Source organism: Pelodiscus sinensis, chromosome 2 (assembly GCF_049634645.1).
Source record: "Pelodiscus sinensis isolate JC-2024 chromosome 2, ASM4963464v1, whole genome shotgun sequence".
In the NCBI taxonomy this organism is placed as follows: Eukaryota; Metazoa; Chordata; order Testudines; family Trionychidae; genus Pelodiscus; species Pelodiscus sinensis.
Window position 1 is genome coordinate 244604382 of NC_134712.1, and position 19463 is coordinate 244623844.

At 38.7% G+C, this 19463-nt stretch overlaps 1 protein-coding gene and 1 long non-coding RNA gene across 20 annotated transcripts in view; one reads left to right on the forward strand and one right to left on the reverse strand.

Moving 5' to 3' along the window:
* PRKAG2 (protein kinase AMP-activated non-catalytic subunit gamma 2) overlaps nt 1-18115 on the forward strand; it is a 385760-nt gene extending 367645 nt beyond the window's left edge. For 2 of the 18 annotated variants that reach the window (XM_075922808.1, XM_075922818.1), the window contains 3 exons: nt 2757-2903; nt 9614-9707; nt 12812-17501. In XM_075922808.1, the coding sequence (XP_075778923.1) occupies nt 2757-2903; nt 9614-9707; nt 12812-12843 (273 nt within the window). In that variant the 3' untranslated portion in view covers nt 12844-17501. Of the gene's footprint in view, nt 1-2756; nt 2904-6808; nt 6940-7458; nt 7513-8615; nt 8671-9613; nt 9749-12811 lie in introns of those variants that run through there. The other 16 variants (XM_075922815.1, XM_075922816.1, XR_012902124.1 and 13 more) reach the window with 15 other exon arrangements.
* Nucleotides 1-19463, reverse strand: part of LOC142827398 (uncharacterized) — a 67046-nt gene that overhangs the window by 30705 nt on the left and 16878 nt on the right. The window lies entirely within an intron of this gene.

Consider the following 19463-nt stretch of genomic DNA (forward strand, 5'->3'; position numbering starts at 1 on the left):
TTAAGTGTATCTTTTGAAAATGCAGTCCTTCAATTGTTTGCTTCAGCTATTCCATGATTTTTAATCTGATGAACTAGCTAAAACACCACTTCAATTCACTTTGTACAGTATTTTTTCTGGATTACTAGTGTTTATGTATTGGTGGTATCTGGTGGTCTGCATCATTGTTTCTCAACCAGTGGTACGAGTACCCTCAGAGGTACTTGAAAGAAGTCTGGGGGGTACATCAACAATGTGATGTTGGCTGTTCTCAGCAGACACCTTCCCCAGCACCATGAATGGGTGCTTAATGCTTCCGTGGTTCGCCTTCTGTTCCACAGATGGGGTTGTCCAAAATAGACCTGTTCACAACACCTTTCAATGCCAAATGTAAACATAGTTGCACCAGATTGGGCATTGAGAAGGGAGTGCTCAGAGATGCCTTTTTCATTCCATGGAAATACGAGCTTTGCTACCCTTTTTCTGCTGATATTGCTTCTGGCTAAGGTTGTTCAAAAGATCAGGACAAGCAAGGCCAGAATCATTGATAGCTCCCCCATCTGGCTGAGACAGTCATGGTATCCCTTCCTGCTCAGAATGTCAGTCCTCACTCCAATCATACTTCCTCTCAGTCATGATCTCATCTGGGTCAGCCAACACAAACCTACCCAGACCTGTGCAAGCTGCACCTAACAGCATGGCTCTTATGTTCTGAGCTAGAATTTTCAGAAAGCATATTCCCAATCCTTATCCCTAATTATAAGGATTCCATCTAATTACAAGGATTGTGCATCTTACATCTACAAGTGAAAGCACTTCTCAGCATAGTGTATCATGAAAGGGCAGGACCCAGTATCAGTGTCCCTGTCATTCATCTTGGACTACCTTCTTTTTCTCAAACAAGCGTTGCTTTCGCTCAGTTCCATCAGAGTACACTTAGCAGCCTTCCACCACAAAATTGATGGATAGTCCTTTTTTATACTCCAACAACCAAGAGATTCTTGAAGAGGTGCTCCTCCTCCATCTGGATGTCACACCGCTTGTACCTCCGTGGGACTTTGGTTTAGTGTTACGAGTCCTAACCAGACCACCCTTTGAGCCTCTTGCTTCCTGCTCATTTTCACACCTCTCTATGAAAGTCGTCTTTCTGGTTGCCATCACATCAGCTCGTTGCATTGGGGACTTGGCTGCACTTATGGCCGATCTACCCTTCACGATATTTCACACAGACAAGGTTACTCTTTGCATTCACCCAAAGTATTTGCCCAAGATCGCATCCTCTTCCACATAAACAAATCGGTAAACTTACCCAGAGCTCCAGTTACTGCACAAGGTAAGTAAACTTCGTTTCTCTTGCACTCATCACCAACTCTTGCCACCATAGATGTCACACAAGAGATACCCAGTGGTAAGCATGGTTCTGCAAATCCTCAAGAAAACCTTCCTAAGCTTCCAGTGGAAGCCTCATACTTGTTTTATCTCCTTTTTCTCGTAGCAAATATTTAAACTAGGAGAGAAAGTGAATTAGGAGCTCTGTCAGTTTAAACCATCTTTTAAAAAAAAAAGACATACAAAGTAGGTCTTGACTCTGTGCACAGTCAACAACTAATTCCATTTAAACCATTGTTTTTCTCTATTTTGTTTAAACACAAATATTGTTAGGAACAAATAGCATCATGATTTAGTAATGAAATTGACATTCGTCTGTCTGTACAAGACCAAAGAATGAAGAAACTATCCTGATTTTTTTTCTTTGTGGCACGGTTTTGAAAGTCTTCAAGTGCATGCCGCAACTGCCTTCCATTTAAAATACTTTCTATAAAGGGATTCCTCCAAAGTTTTGTGCTGAGAAGTGTACAGTTTTGTACAGTGTATGTAATACTGCCATTTGTACAAGACTGGTACACTAATACTGTTTGGTGCTCCGCCAGATCTAAACAAAGCCATCACAATTTAAGATTACAAAAAGTAATCATGTGCAGCTTGTAATTCCCATGAGTAATAGCCAACCTGGTGGATACCTAGTTATGAAAGAGAAATACTGTTAAGTTCCTTATCTGTAACTTTTCTCAATAGAGGGGACCCAGTAGTCTGGGCAAAACTCTGAATAGGGAAGTAGTCCTGCTCTAGACTGTAGATGTCATCTGCAATTCTTTTAACCCTCATACTTCAGTTGTGGTACTAGTGATATGTTCTATCTAAGTCATATATTTTCAGCGACAGAAGTTAATTGGTGGCAGAAAAGTCTAGCAGAGTACATGTGAGCACAAGCAGGGAAAAAGATGGTGGGTAAGGGGATGAAGCCTAAGATGCCCCCTTTGTGGCATACTGATCAGGTCTAAGTCATGAATAATGCTCATAGCAATGGATGTGCTCCTTCATGAGAAATAGCTACTAATATGGTAGTGAAGTTTCTCTTTATTGCTGATGTCTCTTAAATTTCTAGAACGACAGTTGACCTTCAAATTTTCTGTCCCTTATACAAAAGTATCTCCTACCCAAAGATCATTCAGCAAAGGGAGCCAGTTCTTCATTGGCCTGGTGCACAATTGTGTATTAATTGTTGTCACATCTGTTTTGGGGTGTTTAACAGAAGTGTTTACTTGGCTGTGTTTATAAGTTGAAGGACTTGGTTTTACTTTGCTTAATATACAAAGTGGACTAGCTATCAATGTACACCAAAGATTAAACTTGATTTTTGCATTGTTAGTTTAATGACATATATCTACCTTCTTCTTGTAAAAACTAATAATGATTCCTCTAATTTATTTTTTCAGAATCTTGCTGCTGAAAAAACCTATAATAATCTAGATATCACAGTAACACAAGCCCTCCAGCACCGTTCTCAGTATTTTGAAGGTGTTGTGAAGTGCAGTAAGCTGGAAACACTGGAGACCATTGTTGATAGAATAGTGAAGGCTGAGGTGAGATCACTTTGTTCACTTCAGTATTTTAAAGCAATAAGACAACAAGGTACCAAATACTGCATAAGCATTCTTTTATCAAAATTCAAAGTAATTTTGGTCGTTCATTGCAGATGTTGCTTTTTACATTAGCATGTGTGGATATCAGAGCTTTGAATCATTAGCTTTATCAATAAGGCCACTGGTAATTTGCAAGTGAACTTGGTGAAATCAGTATGACGCCATTGAGGATTTGGCAGGTGTCGGGGGAATTGCAAGATTTTTTTTGTAACTTGTATCTCCACTATGCCACACTGCTATATTTTGTGCTTGATGTCAGTGGACAGTGGAAGAATCCTTCAAAAATAATGTTATTCAAGAGAGGAGCTGTTTTTTGGAACGCACTTTGCAACCAATGTCCAGTCCTGCAAACTTCACCATGGATGCTTAATGCTTTGCAGCTGACAAGCTGTGGTTTTGAGAGTGCATATTTTTCAGAAGTAACCTAAGGTTCAAAACCATTCAAATGTATGAAGGTCTGTGCAAAGATGGCATACCTTTTTGTGCAGCTGTAAGAATGAGAGTGTGTATTGTATAATTTAAAGCTAAATAATAGTCAGTTAAAGTAGGGTAATATAATTAATGCCAATCAACATAGGTTTATGGAAAATAAATCCTGCTGTCACACTAACTTCATATTTTTCATGAGATTACCAGCTTGTCTTATAACCATAATAGTGTGGATGTAACATGCTCAGATTTCTGTAAGGCATTTGAATTAGTACCTTGTGCCATTTTGGTTAAGAAACTAGAATAATACTGAATTTATATGGTATACATTCAGTGGATTTTAAAATTGGCTGATCAGTCTCAAAATATAATTGTAAATGTGGAATCATCGAGAGGTGTTTTTTTTAGTGGACCCATGCTATCTAACATTTTTATCAGTGACCTAAAAGAAAAACAAAATCTCTGTTTCCTGATGACACAGATTGGAGGAGTGGTAAATAATGAAGAGAACAGATCACTGACACTGAGTGATCTGGATTGCTTGAAAAGCTGGGCACAAGTAAGCAATATACATTTTAATATGGCTAAATGTGTACATCAAATGTAAATGTGTACACAAAGCTTGTAGGCCAATTTACTAGATGGGGAACTGTAAAACATTTGGGGTCATCTGACCCTGAACTCCCAATGCATTGTTGTGGCCAGAAGAGCTTTTGTTATCCTGGGGTGCATAAATGTGAATCTCCCCTGGCCCTGGAAATTAAAGGATAGAAAACATTTCTTACAAGTATCTACATGGTGAACAAATCTCTGATAACGGGCTCTTCAGTCTAGCAGAGAAAGGCATAATCTGATACACTGGCTTGCAGCTGAAGAAAGCCTAATTCGGACTGGAAATGAGACATAATTTTTTAGCAGAGAAGGTAATTAACCATTGGCAGGGCTCGACAGATAATGCAGTCTACTCACCCGTGGCGAGTAGATTGCAACCCAGAAGAGCCAGGTTCGGGCGATCTGCGGATGCGCAGAATGATCTGCATATGCGCAGATCACTGGACAGCGCGGCTGGCAAGCAGGGCTCACCGCGGTTCGGCAAGTCCTGACCATTGGAACAATTTACTGGTGGTTGTGGTGAATTCATCACTATCAATTTTTAAATCAAGATTGGATTTTTCTAAAAGATCTGTTTTAGGAATTTTTAGGCAGTTCTATGGCCTGTGATATCAGAGGTCAGTCTACACATGATCACAGTGGTCCTTTCTGACCTTGCAATCTGTGCATCTAAGATACTGTGAGGGAGGCACTGGAAGTATTAGGAACTAAAAATTATGGCAAAACTATCAGACCAGACAGCTAGTGAGCATACTATAATTGAATCTTAACTAGGGATGTAAGAGTTTAAATTAACCTATAAACTGATGTGTATTGATTTCTGTTACCGTTTGAACTTTGCTAGGGAGCACGGATGGGCTGCTTGGAGCTAGTGGTGGCCATCCCTAGGATTCTAGAGCCTGTGTAACCGATGGAATTTCCATCTGTTACATGATCGATATTTTTTAAACATTTTTTACATCCCTAGTGTAAACCAAAGTTTCAATATATTCTGTTGGCAGATTAGGGTACTCCCAGAAAATAAGACTGCAGATAAACTGGGGGATTGGTCACTCTTAGCTGACTTGATGAGGAAGAAATATGATAGAATATTATTGGCATCTTTTAAAACTTTTGTGGAGTGTCTTTTCAGATTAATTCACTGTCCAAATGACTAGATGAGTATAAGTGAAAGAGGTAACTGTGAATTCTATAAACTGCAGAGCAATCACTACATTGAGATGGATAGAGCAGTATATCTTACAATTATTTCTTTTCTACACAAAAGAAGATAGTACGGCTTTTTGTAAAAATAAGATTTTAAAATTAAAAAAGCAAAGGACTACACATTTAACTTTTGAAATTAAATCTTTAAATGCTGTGTAAAACATCCTGGCAGATTTTTTTAAATCTTGGATATCTTTTAAGGATGGAAACGCTTCACACAGATTTCCAGCACCCCTGGTTTACAGTTAGGCAAACTTCAACAGGCATTCTTAAAGCATAAGGATATGTGTACATTCAAATGACAAATACATTACATTAAAATTACTGTCTCATACATTCCAGATGTTTAGTTATGATAAACATCTGTTTCCTACTGAGTCTGCCACGTGGTGTTACTTGACTGACCAGAGAAACAGATGTTATGAAATCTCAGTCGCTTTCACTGTGGCTACATCTACATTGCAGGGTTTTTGCACAAGAAGTCTTTTGCGGAAGAGTTCTTGTGCAAAACCTTTTTGCACAAAAGCACATCCACACCTCAAAGCATATCACTTTGGTGATTCGCTTTTGCGCAAGAGAGCATCTACACTGTATGGACGCTCTTGTGCAAGAAAGCTCTGATGGCCATTCACAGAATGGCCATCAGAGCACCTGTGCTTTTTCCGATAGGCTCTATTTGCACAAAAAACCCCTGTGGAGAGTCCACACATGCCTTTTTGCACAACAGCTGTAGTGCAAAAAGGTGTTATGCCTTATAAAAGGAGGTTTACCTACACAGCAAAAAGCCCTGTGTTCTGCTGTTTTACTGCTGATTTACTTATGCAAAAGTGCATTTGAGATGTGGATGCTCCTCAGGTTTTTGTGCAAAAACTTTACAGTGTAGACGTAGCCTGTAACTGTACCTACCAATGTTTGGATGCTGTTATCCTCAGTCTTCCTTCTCTGGTCTTAGTAGACATAAGGGAGCAATAGAGAGGTGTCCACCTATCGAGCCCATTACAGAAAATCAAAATTACCCATTTCAGTCATCTTCATGAGTCAGTTAAAATGTATTATTTCAGTTTCTACATCCAAGATTTTTCATTTTCAGGGAACCCAATTTTACATTTATTTAAATTTTCACTAATTTACAAGGTAGTCAATACTTGTATCAGTTCCTCAGTTTTCCATTAGAACTGAATCAACAGATGGTTCCCTATCCCCTAGCTTTTCCTATCCCAACTAAAGCTTGTAGTTTGTACTACAGTGTGTCCAGAATGACCCATATTATGTCTGACTTTCTCTTAATATCTTTTGAGATCCATTACAACATTTTCAAAAATGATTCCTGCCCTAGGGCGGGCGGGGAGGGGTGCAAGGTAAGCACTGGTAAGGCCATAGTTATCTTGTCTCAGTCTGTAAGAATTACATTGTGTTCCTCAATGGACTCACCTTTGTTCACAAGCTTTATGGAATGTTCATATACCCTAAAGAACACTTAAAAAGCCAACCATTAATGCAGAAATACAACAGGCGTGATTAGACAGCATGTCACACAAGGATGTGGCCCATCTTGGCCTGCCTGCCTGACCCTTCCTCATTAACCTTTGTTTTACCAGGTTACAGCTCACTGAGAAGAAAAATCACTTTCACAAGAGGAACCTGCTTCTTGAGACTTGCCACTTGATAGCTGCAGTATAGTTCAGGTCACAAAACTTCAAACATTCACTTAACATCTAATAGGAAAAATGTATGTATTTTTGTGCACATTGTATAATGAATGACATTTTTCTATATAAGTGGATACACTCTAAATACACGGATATGAAATATTTCTCAATGAGTTAGCTTTAAGTAGATGGCCAAAAATATTCTAGAAATCTGGCCCTGTTTCCCAATTATGTTACAAACTGTCCATTGGCTGGAGGGATTAGTTTGTGTCTTGTATGTAAACTACTTTTTTTTTTTTTTTTTTTTTTTTTACTATAAAAATTTCCAGTATAGTACTAAATTAATCTTTTTGGCTGCTAAACAGGAATGCTTACTCATACTGGTAGGTGTTTAATTGATATACTAATAGCTTTTCTTAATGGAACTCACGACACAATGTGAGAAAGATGACCAAGTGATTAAATGTGTGTAATATACAGAAAACTAATATCTGTGTCTGGAATATCACCAGCACAATTTCATTAGAAGAAAAAAAATATAAAAACAGAATTTTCCCCCTTTTTTTCTATTTCTTTCCTGTGTTCCCCATTTGTATCAGGTGGGTATGACTGTTCAAATACAAGAGAAGAGGAGCTCTAAGGTATCCTGACTGGTATGTAGCTAACCTCAGTCCTAAATTTAACGTGCAGTTACTTTAATCAAACCAGAGATGCTGCTTTCATGCTGTTATTCCCTTGGTGAGGGTGATGAAGTTTCTTCTTTGCACGTACTAGCACTTAAGAAATTTGATTACCTAGCACTTAAGGGGATTCCAAGGTGTTAATAAAAGAAACAGGAAAGTTAAGTACAAAAAACAGACTTGCAAAGTTATTACCTGTATCTGTCATTTCCCCCCCCCCCCTCCCCTTTTAATCTTTGAGAGAGAATAATGCCAGTTCTCATTGAAATACAGTGCTGGAAGCAGTAATCTCAATATTTACATTTTTACTCATTTGGACATCTTTCCCATGAAAAAAACTGATGTCTTACAGAAAACTGATTTGTAGTGATGGGGGCGGGGGAAAGAAGAAATAGTTAAATGTTGAACCTTAAGAAAAGTGCTTAAGAGTATTCAGCTGTTAGATATCTACATTTCATACTCAAGTAGATTATCAACTCTTACTCTTGGGGTATGTCTAGACTGTATCCTTCTGTCGGCAGAGGGATGCAGATTAGGCAGGTCGACATTGCAAATGAGGCAGGGATTTAAATATCCTGCACCTAATTTGCATAAAAATGGCCGCCGCGTTTTGCTGACTCGGCACTTTGTCGGCAAAAAGCAGCAGTCTAGAAGGGGATCTGTCAAGAAAGAAAGCCTTTTTCAGCAGATCCCTTATGCCTCCTGCAAGGAGGTTTACAGGATCTGTTGAAAAAGGCTTTCTTTCCCGACAGATCACCCTCTAGACTGCCACTTTTTGCCGACAAAGTGCCGAGTCGGCAAAACGCGGTGGCCATTTTATGCAAATTAGGAGCAGGATATTTAAATCCCTGCCTCATTTGCAATGTCGACCTGCCTAATCTGCATCCCTCTACCAACAGAGGGATGCAGTCTAGACATACCCTTTAAGTTTTTGTCACATTTACAACGTATGTTGCAGTTAAATTATTCACACTTCAATTGTTAAATGAACATTTCACTATTTGTGCAACAAGTTAACAATATTGCTCTCATCTTGTAACAAAATGATTAGTTCGCTTCACTTTGTTTCTCATTAGGTTCATTTTTCTGGTCCTGATAAATGCTGCAATGCTTAGGTTATAAACTCAGAAGGTGAATATTTTTGCTGTTAAATATATATGTTGCTGTTAAATATAATAAAAATGCGAAACATTTCTGTTGGTCTTAAAATTCTACTCTGAAAAGTGACTGGCTATAAAATATCACCTTGCTATTTACAAATCTATGGATTTTCAGAGTTGCAGCTACTTGGTCTGGTTGCCCATCTTTGCTACTTAATTCACCTATGAGAGTGATTTCTACAGTGCTACCATGTGTATGACATGAAATCTGTTCAGGCTTCACGCAAAATTAGTAGAATTGTTATTCCAGATCCAATTTTAGAACCAGATTTGGCCCTCAGTCTCACCTGTCCAATCCCATTACAGAGAAGTGTAACTGAACAAAACTTAAATACAGTGAGCTTGAATAAATCTGACTGCAGAATATGACATGCAAAACCTCTTCTTCCTGATGACTCTGCACATGCAAGGATGCAGCTCGTGAATAGAAGATAACAGATTGAGTTGGCAAGGACTGGCCGTTGGAAAAAATCTCTCTTTAAAGTCAAGTTCTTATCTTTGTACTTGAACTCTTACCAAATATATTCATCTATTATTGTGGGTTTCAAATATGAGTCAATGATACTTTAGAGTTGCTTTTCAGAACAGAGCTATGCTAAGTCTTAAAGGCTTGAGTTTTGAAAAAATAATTATTTCTTGATTGATATCACTTGACAAGATCATTTTTGTTGCAATGTCACACAGATATTACAACTGTGTGCTCCGTTAAGTAGTGGCCTAAGCATATTGTGATACCACCATATTAAAATGTTAGTCAAGAAACTGATCGTTTTGAACAATTTCTTTCCTCTAATTCTAGAAATTTGCCCATCTTACAGCACTTTATTTTAGGACTCTTGTTTCACTGTTGCCATTATTTATAAATCAGAAAAAGAAAATGCCTGTCCAATAAAATGTATTTTCCGTGCTTTCAGGTTCATCGTCTGGTAGTAGTGAATGAAGCAGATAGCATTGTGGGTATCATCTCCCTCTCTGACATTCTACAAGCTTTGGTGCTCACACCAGCAGGTATAGATGCTGCCTTCTGACCTCTTTCCATATCCTTTCAGGTACAGTAGGGTATAGCTTAGTATGCTGTTCTTAGTCTTCTTGATTTGTTGCTAATGTCTATAATAGACTGTAGTCAAGAAGGAACAATCAAGATCCTCTAGTTTGACCTGCAGACCGCAGGCTATGGAACCTTGTCCACTCACTCCTTTAATAGATCCATGACCTTTGGCTGAGTAATTGAAGTCCTCAAATCATGATTTAAAGACTTCAGGTTGCATAAAATCCATCATTTACACTAATTTAAACCTGCACATGACCTGTTCCCTATTCTGCAGGGTCTCTGCCACTCTGACTTGGGGAAGGGGACAATTCCTTGCTGTCACCAGATATGGTAATCAAGTCGACCTCGAGCACTTTGGCAAGATCCAATAACCAGATTCCTGGGAAGAAATTCTCTATAGTAACTCAAATCCCTCCCGATCTAGTGCCCCATCACTGGCCACTGGGGTATTTGCTGCTAGCAGTCATAGATTGGCTACATGCCATTGTAAGCAATTTAATCATACTATCCCCTCCATAAACATAACAAACTCAGTCTTGAAGCCCGTTTTTTACCCCCACTGCTACCCTTGGAAGGCTTCCAGAACTTCAGTCCTCTGATAGATAGAAACTTTCATCTAATTTCAAGCCTAAATTTGTTGAATGACCAGTTTTATCCATTCATTCTTGAGGCCACACTCATGCTTAATTTAAATAACTCTTCTCCCTCCCTGGTATTTTATCCCAGTGATGTATTTGTAGAAAGCAATCCTTTGGTTAGGCCAAACACCTTGATGCTTCTCTCATAAGGCAGGTTTTTCATTCTCTGATAATCTGCACCTGTTCCAGTTTTATATTAATCGTTCTTAAATATGGGAGACCCGAACTTTACACAGTACCATTATACATCTCATCTGGAATACTAGCACTTCTTGTCTCTTTAAAAATATCTTGCCTTCTGTATCCTAAGATTGCATTAGCCTTTTTCACGGCTGCATCACATTGGCAACTGATGGTTGATCACAGGATGACTAATACACCCTTATCCTCTGTCACTTCCAACAGATAAATCCCCAGCTTATAGCAAAAATCCCAGATCCAGAAATGCTATTATATTTGTCTGAAATATCAAATACTATTATTTTTTGTTTTGATGTCAAACTGTTAAAACATATTTTCTAGTGTACTTTCCATTTTTGTTAGAAAAATAACTTAATATCCATGTTCAAGTTTGTAGGGAAAGGTGAATCTGGATAATTTATCTCTGTTATACCAGCTTATATCAAACTGTCTATCGAGTTTAGGACAGAGCAGTCCATGAATGCTATTGCTGTTGATTGTGGAGATTGCTGCTCATATATCTTGTTTCTAGGTAAAAATTGATGCTTATGTTTTGAGATGAGGAAGTATAGAATCAAAATGTGGTATGTTTAATTAAAACTGCTTAAAGATATCTTGTCACATAAATCAGAAGTTGTATAAAACCCTCACCACTTATGGTGGTGGTGTTTTTTGAAGATCTCTAGAAATTACCATGGGTCCGCTCTAGATTGAATTCACAAACTTGTAGTGTATTATTTACAGTTGAAACCTATGAATGATCTAATCATCTGGACATTCTCACTGGTCTTTGAAGTCTCAAAAAGTCAGGCTTTCTCTCCATAAGCCATGGAGTCCAGTGTTCTTCCAGACTGATCCCACTGCAACCCTCTCAGCAGTCTAGACCTTCTTTAATCCCTAATGAACCTTTCTTGGCAACTTCAGAAAACCTGGTCCAAACCACATACAGCTAGCAAGTCTCTACACTTTTAACAGTCACTTTAATATGTCTTCCAACTGCTGACATTCAAACAAACATTCCAGGGTAGCTCCTAGCAACCTCATGGGCCTTCAGAGTTCTTAATTTCAAATCTCTGTCTTGCTTCCTTGCACATTTTACTTCCCTCATACCTAAAATAATAGTGGAAATGCAGCACACACTCCAACCCATTAGCTTTAAGTAGCTGGCTAGAGAATGCTATAGGGTCTCAGTTTGAGTGCAGCTATATCCCCATTTAACTCATGGACAACGGGCTCCATGGATCTGTAGAGGAGAGAAAACACTTTATGCTGCAATCCAGAAATTTAGATGAGGAGCCTAAAAGAAATCCAGTATACTGAATGGTCTTCCAGCCCTGTCACCAGTTGTTCTTCTAGGACAATTGTACCACCCATTAATCAGGCTCTTCCTCAAGTACTGATGCACCAGCATAATACAGATAGGCTACATCTAGACTACATGGCTCCGTCAACGGAGCCATGTAAAATAGTTTATTCGGCATAGTCAAAGAAGCGGGGATTTAAATAATCCCTGCTTCATTAAAAATAAAAATAGCTGCTGCACTGTGCCGACGATCAGCAGATCCAGCACAATGCGGCAGTCAAGACACAGCGCAGTCGACGAAGACTTTGTCGATCACGCCAGTAAACCTTGTTTCACGAGGCTGCGTCTAGACTGCCGCGCTGTGCAGGATCAGCTGATCGTCGGCACAGCGCGGCAGCCATTTTTATTTTAATGAAGCAGGGATTATTTAAATCCTCGGTTCTTTGACTGTGCCGAATAAACTATTTTACATGGCTCCGCCAACGGAGCCATGTAGTCTAGATGTAGCCATAGTGTCTAAGTCCTCTTCAGCTCAGTCTCAAGTTCAGGGTGGGGAAAAAAGCACCAAAAGTCTCTTGTGCCATGGTTCTTGCACTCATCTCAGAAAAACCATTTGATTTTTGCCTTATATTGCCTCATATGGCACTTGGTTGTTATGCTGAGGGATGCCACTGAAAAACAAAACAAAAAATAAGCAAGCAGGGGTGGTCCAGATGCCTCCTCTGTCTCTGCTCATGTTCCTATTTACTAATATTAAAATGTCTTTTTCAAAATGGTATTGACTGTTAAGAGTCTCGTAATTAGCGAGTCAGTGTTGCAGTATTCCAAATATGCTCCAATACAGTGTTTTTCAAACTGCTTTTTCATACATGGAAGTACTGTATGAGCAAGCACACCACATGTTCTTGAAAACTCTGATTATTATTTTTTCTGTAAACAGGTGCCAAACAAAAGGAGAATGAAACTGAGTGACTGCTGTGAATGTATAAAGCTTTCTAGGAGAACTTGAACAAAGTTTCTGGGTCAAGTTTGCCTCGAGAACACTGACTGACTGCAATAGAAATGAGAAGAAGGGTTATGAGAATGTGTATTGAAGCGTAGTGATGGGTAATGTCTGTATTTTCCCCCAGTGATGTCACAAAAAAGCAGCATGACAAAAAAAACTTATGTAAAAAATGTAGGCTTGCATTTCAAAATGTCTTCAAAACATTTGCTGAAAGACTATGTCCTTCATTAAAATGCACTGTATTCTGAACCTATTTCATTCGTATTTGATAGAAGTCACTGGTCAGCAACAGACATGTGACATAAGGCAAGTGAATGGCATATTCATATCATAGTGCCTTATGTCAAAATACAGCAATATGTCATCAGTTGCCCATCACTGTCAAAGAAAGTATTGTGCTAAACAAGACACTGTATTTGAATGTGAAAGTCTTTAAACCTAAAACCAAATCAGTTTCAGTTCTCATTAGATTTGTCATAAAAGTTGTAATTTGAATATCAGTAGATTACTTTAAAACTTTAATGACAGTTTTGTGTTTTTAATGTTGCATTCTGAACTGATATGTAAAACAAGATTGATTTTAAAACAGCTTTATTTATTTTTACTTTCATGGCAATTTTTTACACATTTTTGGTGGATAGCTAAAATTTCACCATGTCCATTAATAAACTGTTGATTGTTATACAAAAAAAGTGGCAGATTTTCCTCATTTTTTTAACATTTGGGAGCTGTCGAAGCTGTGGCTTTTAGATCAGCCACATTACTTTGATCAGTCTAAGGTTTTCAAAAGCACATGTTGAAAAGTGTTATTGTGTATTGTAATAAACAGGTACTGTGGAGGACACTAAGTGCCAGAGATATATATTTTCCTGTGTACTAAAATAATAAATCATGTTTGTAAGACTGTGCAGAAACCATTTTTGTAAATTATAATAGAAATACAATTGTCATACATATGCAAAGAGTGAGAAATGTTTTTGCTAATATAAATGCACCAAAAAGCTTAGCGATTACACTCAATAGACTTCTGCAGATGGAAGAAATTAAACAAGCCCTACTTTATCAGTTTATTCATAGCTGCTTTTGAAATTGCCAAGTATCTTTGCATGTACAGATTTTTTACATGCTGCTTAGATGTTTCCCTATCTGAATATTTTATCTTATTGTAATGGAAGACATGAAATCATTCTTATTTCCCTTCCTTCTTTATAGGCTAATTGCACACTAAAGTGAAACTATTACTTTAAAATATTTTCAAACACCAACTTCTTTACCTGGGTTATTGAATAACACCTTGCATTATTAAAACTGAATGAACATCCTGTCTAATGTTTCTCTATTTATCCCAGATAGGACAATGAAAATGGATTGATTTGTCACTCTCTAATTACAGAAACGTGGTGGGAAATGTTTAAATGAAACTAAAAACTACATAAATGACTTGTTTGGAAAAAAAATGAAACCCTGTCTTCTCAAATCTTGCCTTCTATAAACCTAAACTTTGGGTCTACCGTTGACAACTTTTTTTAACAACATCTCAGACTGTTTCAATATAAAACCTGAACACATTCACATAGAGAACAATTTTTGACAGTGTACTAACTTTTCTCTCCCTTGCTTTTGCCCTCTGAAAAGATAGAAAGGGTCTTTTTCTATCAACTTTTCCTTTCTGACTAGGTAAAAATTGATTCTTTCCCATATAGTTTGAATGGTGCTAAAGTTTAAATGGCTGCTTTGGTTTAATAGTAACCTCAGCATATAGAATTCATCATCCCCATCATAAATAGCATCGTTCAAGTTCTGGGAATAATGGAGAGAGAAAAATAAAATGGAATGGAGAGGTTCTGGGTTTTTTCTCCTGTGGCAGTGTGGTGGTTTTTTTTTTTTTTTATTTGCAACTTCATAATTAAGGCCTCAACATTTTCCTTTTTTAGAAAGAATCTGCATAATGTATGTCCAACATTGTCTGTTACATTGGCAGTGTGTATTTTAAGCCCGCTGTTTTGCTGAAGAAGAGATTAAAAAATTGTGTTCAGTTGTTATAGTAAGAGCGATTGATTAAAGCTGAAGTTTAGTCTCTTGAGAACTAATCATATTGGCTGATCTCTGGTCTGTCTTAGAGGAAATTGCAATTCAGTCTAATAGTTTAAGAAAAAGAATTATATGAATTATTGCATAATGGTTAAAACCAAATGCTCTACATTCATAAAGGAGTGAGACCTAAAAAAGGAAGCTGAGATTTTAGCTCCTGATTCATGAAAGCACCAAAGTGTGTTCATAAAACTAGTGTTTGCTGAATTGGGTCCTAAGTCTAGAACAGACTCTTTTCTCCCACTCTTTATTTGCACATTTCTAAACACACACATAGATTGTAGGATCCTCTGATAAAAGGATTATATCCCTCTTATCTACCACTGGGGAAATATTTATCACAAATACAAGTGGTGGGTTATGGCTATGCTATTTCCAATATGTACGTTCTCAATACAGCATTATCTATTTTAAGACACATGCATTGTTATCTTTGTATGCTGTAAATAATATGTATGACCTATGTACTTCATTTGGTAAAGTGTTAAATTTAAGTAATCTATATCAAAACAATTGAACAGATGTAAAATAAACATGTAAAGCATTGCTCTAACACCACAAATGAAATGCATTCAAATGTTTGTTTTTGTGTTTCAAAAAATATGAATGTAAGGAGTTTAAAAACAAAAGTTAAATGAAATGTCTGATACAAAACTTGAAATAGCTTAGTTTGTAAAATAAAATGCCAGTTAAAACGTACAGAGTCACATTAAATTCCAGTACTATGAATTTACTATGCAAATTATATTTTCAAAACTAAAGCCTTCACGGCCATAAGCAAATTCTGTCTGCCTCCCTTTCTGATTTCCCCACTTCCCACAGCATGCCCTGTTAATTGTTAAATTGACACTATAAATAGGCAAATTCATTACTAAAGAAAAGTGCAGGACAAGGTCTGCTAGAAGAAAGTGGGCAAGTCTAGTCTCATCTCCATCCTTTGTCCTTGAAATTCTATATGGACATTTATTCCAATGTTACTGGACTCCCATCCATGATCACTTATGTCATGCAGTACAACTCCTCCTTCGTGACCACTCTTATATTTGAAATCTTAACCCAAAAGGACAAGAGTGCTTCCCCATCTGAAATTCAGTTCCTTTTCTCTAATTGGCAAGTGCTCCTGTGCTTACAGTGTGTAAATCCCTCTATCTGTACAAGGCTCTCTTCTCCATCCCTATAGAGGCTCTTTGCCAGAGGTCTCTGAGGAGAATAGGTCTCTCATGAGAGAGAATTCCACAACTGCCTTTTTGCTGGTATGGACATGCCTGGTTGCCTCAACTCATGTCCTATATACCACCCCCTTGCCTCAAGCACCACCCTTAACAGAGATAAACAGCCTTCATTAAGTTAGGACTGTCTTATCACCTATACTCAGAATATATCTCCCTTTCAAAAACACCAACACTAGAACCGGAATCAACCATCTCCTCATCAGGAGACTGAATCATTGAATGCACCACTCTTCAGTTATGTGGCTTCCACCACCCAAATTCCATCTTTAGAAAAAGGCATGTGGTTCACTGCTCTCACTATGAAAAATGACTACTTTCACATAGATATTCATCCTGCCCACGAGTGCTTTCTCAGCTTCATAGTAGGCTCTCGCCATTTTCAATACACAGTATTCCCCTTCAGAATAGTGACCACCCCCAGAGTCTTTACCTAGATATCCTTGGTACTGGCAGCCCATGTCAGACATTGTGGTCTCATTGTCTTCCCCTACTGCGATAACTGGCTCCCTGTTGCCAAGTCCCACCAGGAAGCCTATGCATCAATTTCAGTGATTCTGCATCTCCTCTCCAAACTGCAAGTCATCATAAATACTGAAAAAATCTGTTGTTCTCTATACAATCTCTGGACTTCATCAGGGCAACATTAATTTCTATCACCAAAAGAGCACCAAGGCCAGGGTTCTAGGCCACAAACAATCTCAAAGCTCGTGTCACAACAAGCAACCCTTGAGTACCAATCAATATATATCTGTCTCACCTAAGTCTTATGCCCTTGTGCACCTACATCACCTCATTCTCAAGACTCTACCTTCATTGCCTTCAAACTTGGCTGCAGTCAGTATACTTACCAAGCCATCATTCTATAAATCTCGGAGACAGCTCTGGGCAAAGTACGGTCTTCCCTGCTGTGGTGGACAAAAACCTTATTGGGTATATGTGGGTGTGTCTGTTCCTCTTCCAATCCGGACAGAACCATTATTAGCTGTATCCTTACATAGGGGGTCCCACATGAATAGCAATATGCACAAGGTGTCTGGGCATCTCAGGAGTGCAAGATGCACATCATTATCTCAGAATTGCAAGTAGTCTGGAAGAAAGGAAAGTCTTTTTTTGCATTCATCTGTGCTCAGTGTGTCTTTGTGAAGTCAGACAGCATAACAACTGTCTTTGTCATCAAGCAGTGGCAAGTGACATACACATCCTTGTGAGCAGAAGCAGCCTCACAGCCTCTGGAACTTATGTATCAGCACAGGAAAGCTAAATGTGTGTGCAATATGTTCAGTCTATAGAGAACTCCAATCAGGAATTTGTTCACCTCTCATTCAGACAGAAAATGCACTTTTTTCCCCAAGGTTATCATACCCAGATGATACTCTGGTTCTTCCGTGACCAGGCCAGTTCAACTGTGGCTTCCATCTATACAGCTTCTGCCATGAGTTGCACACATTAATTCAGCAGGATACAGTGCAAGTTATCCTGCTCACCCCCTTCTGGCCCAGACAGTTCTGGTTTCCCAACTACACATCATCCCAATCACCAATCATCCTCCCAATGTGTTCCCCAGGCTTCTGACCCAGTGGAATGGCAAGATCAAGCATCCCAATTTGTGTCTTCTGTACCCCAGGGCTTGGTATTTGGATATGTATATTTATGCTCCATAGCCACATAAGATATCCTCTCTAATGAGAGGCCTCTACTAGAAAAATTTACCTTGCTAAATAGAAGTGCGTCTCTTCTTAGGCACACCAAAGGGGATCTCCAAGAGACTACAGATATTTTTCTTGGATTATATTATCTTTGAACTGTAACAGGTTTGTTTATCTGCTCCTTGCAGGTCCATTTGATGGTGTTTAGCACATATCACCCTCCTTTTCCAGGGCTACTCTCTCTTTGCAAATCCATTCACCACTAGATTCTGAAAAGGCCTAAAAAAAATCTTCCATATATTCAGAAGTCTGCTCCCCTGTGGGCTCTAAACTTGGGTCTCTTAGTATTCACTGAGCGCCTCTCTGAGTTTTGACTACTTACTCCATGCCTTTCCTTTCCATGATGATTGCTTGCCTTATAGCCATCATCTCAGCAATAATGGCAGAGCCTACATGCACTATGTTGAATGAGGATAAGATTTCTTATCGTATGCCCTAAATTCACTCCTAATGTAATTTCAGAATTTCACCTTACCTAATCCATTCACTTACCTATGTTCTTCCCAAAACCACAGACTTACACAGAATAATGAAGACTACACTCCCTTGATGTCTGGCAAGTCTTGCCTTTTTACCTTTTACAGAGAACAACCAACAAGGAAATCCCCAAGACTCCATTGCTATAGCAGAAAAAGCACCACTCCTGAAGCACCACTGGTAAGGATAGTGGGTCCAGAAAGATTTGTTGATCCATCCTAACATAGGATGTACTCCAGAGACTTTTAAGCTAGCAGTTTGTTACATCTCTGCTAAGAGCCTGCACCAAGAACTTGGTGATTGATGTATGTAATGTATTTTCTTAATTTAACTCTCGACATTTTCTTTTATTAATAAACCTTTAGATTTTAGATACTAAAGGATTGGCACAGCATGCTCTTTTGGGTAAGAACTGAAGTATAAATTGACCTGAGACTGTGAGTGGTCCTTTGGGACTGGGAGAAGCTGTTCGGAGTTGGTGAGATTAGTTTTATAACCTCTCACTTGTGTAAGATGTGGTGCTGGTTGTAGCACAGGGAATGCTGGGATGTCTAAGGGGATTTGCTTATGAGGCTTCTTGCTGGCCAGCGGGGCAGCTGACGTGCTCTGTGTGACAAGTTTGCTCCATATGGAGAAGGACCCCAGTCTTGGGCTGTAAGTAGCCCTGGTTCTGAGCAATTTGCCCTGATTTGGTCCTCTCAGCAGTGCCCAGACCAACTCAATATATTACACCATCTTTGCCCAGAGGTTCGCCAGATGGGTCTATTGACTATATTCTACTCTTACCAGCCTTTGAACCTCCCCCACTTCCTCACTTTGGATATATCTACACTGCAATATAAGCCCAGGATTGTGGATTCAAGCTTCTAGGCTCAGTGTTTGTAAGTCAGGGCTTGAACATCAACACTGCAGCTACGTCTAGACTGCAGGCTTCTTTCGGAACAAGCTTTTCTGGTAGACATCTTCCGAAAAAACTTCTTCCGAAAGAGCGCATCCGCACTGCCAAAGTGCATCGAAAAAGTGATCTGCTTTTTTGAAAGATAGTGTCCATACTGAATAGATGCTATCTTTCATTTAAGC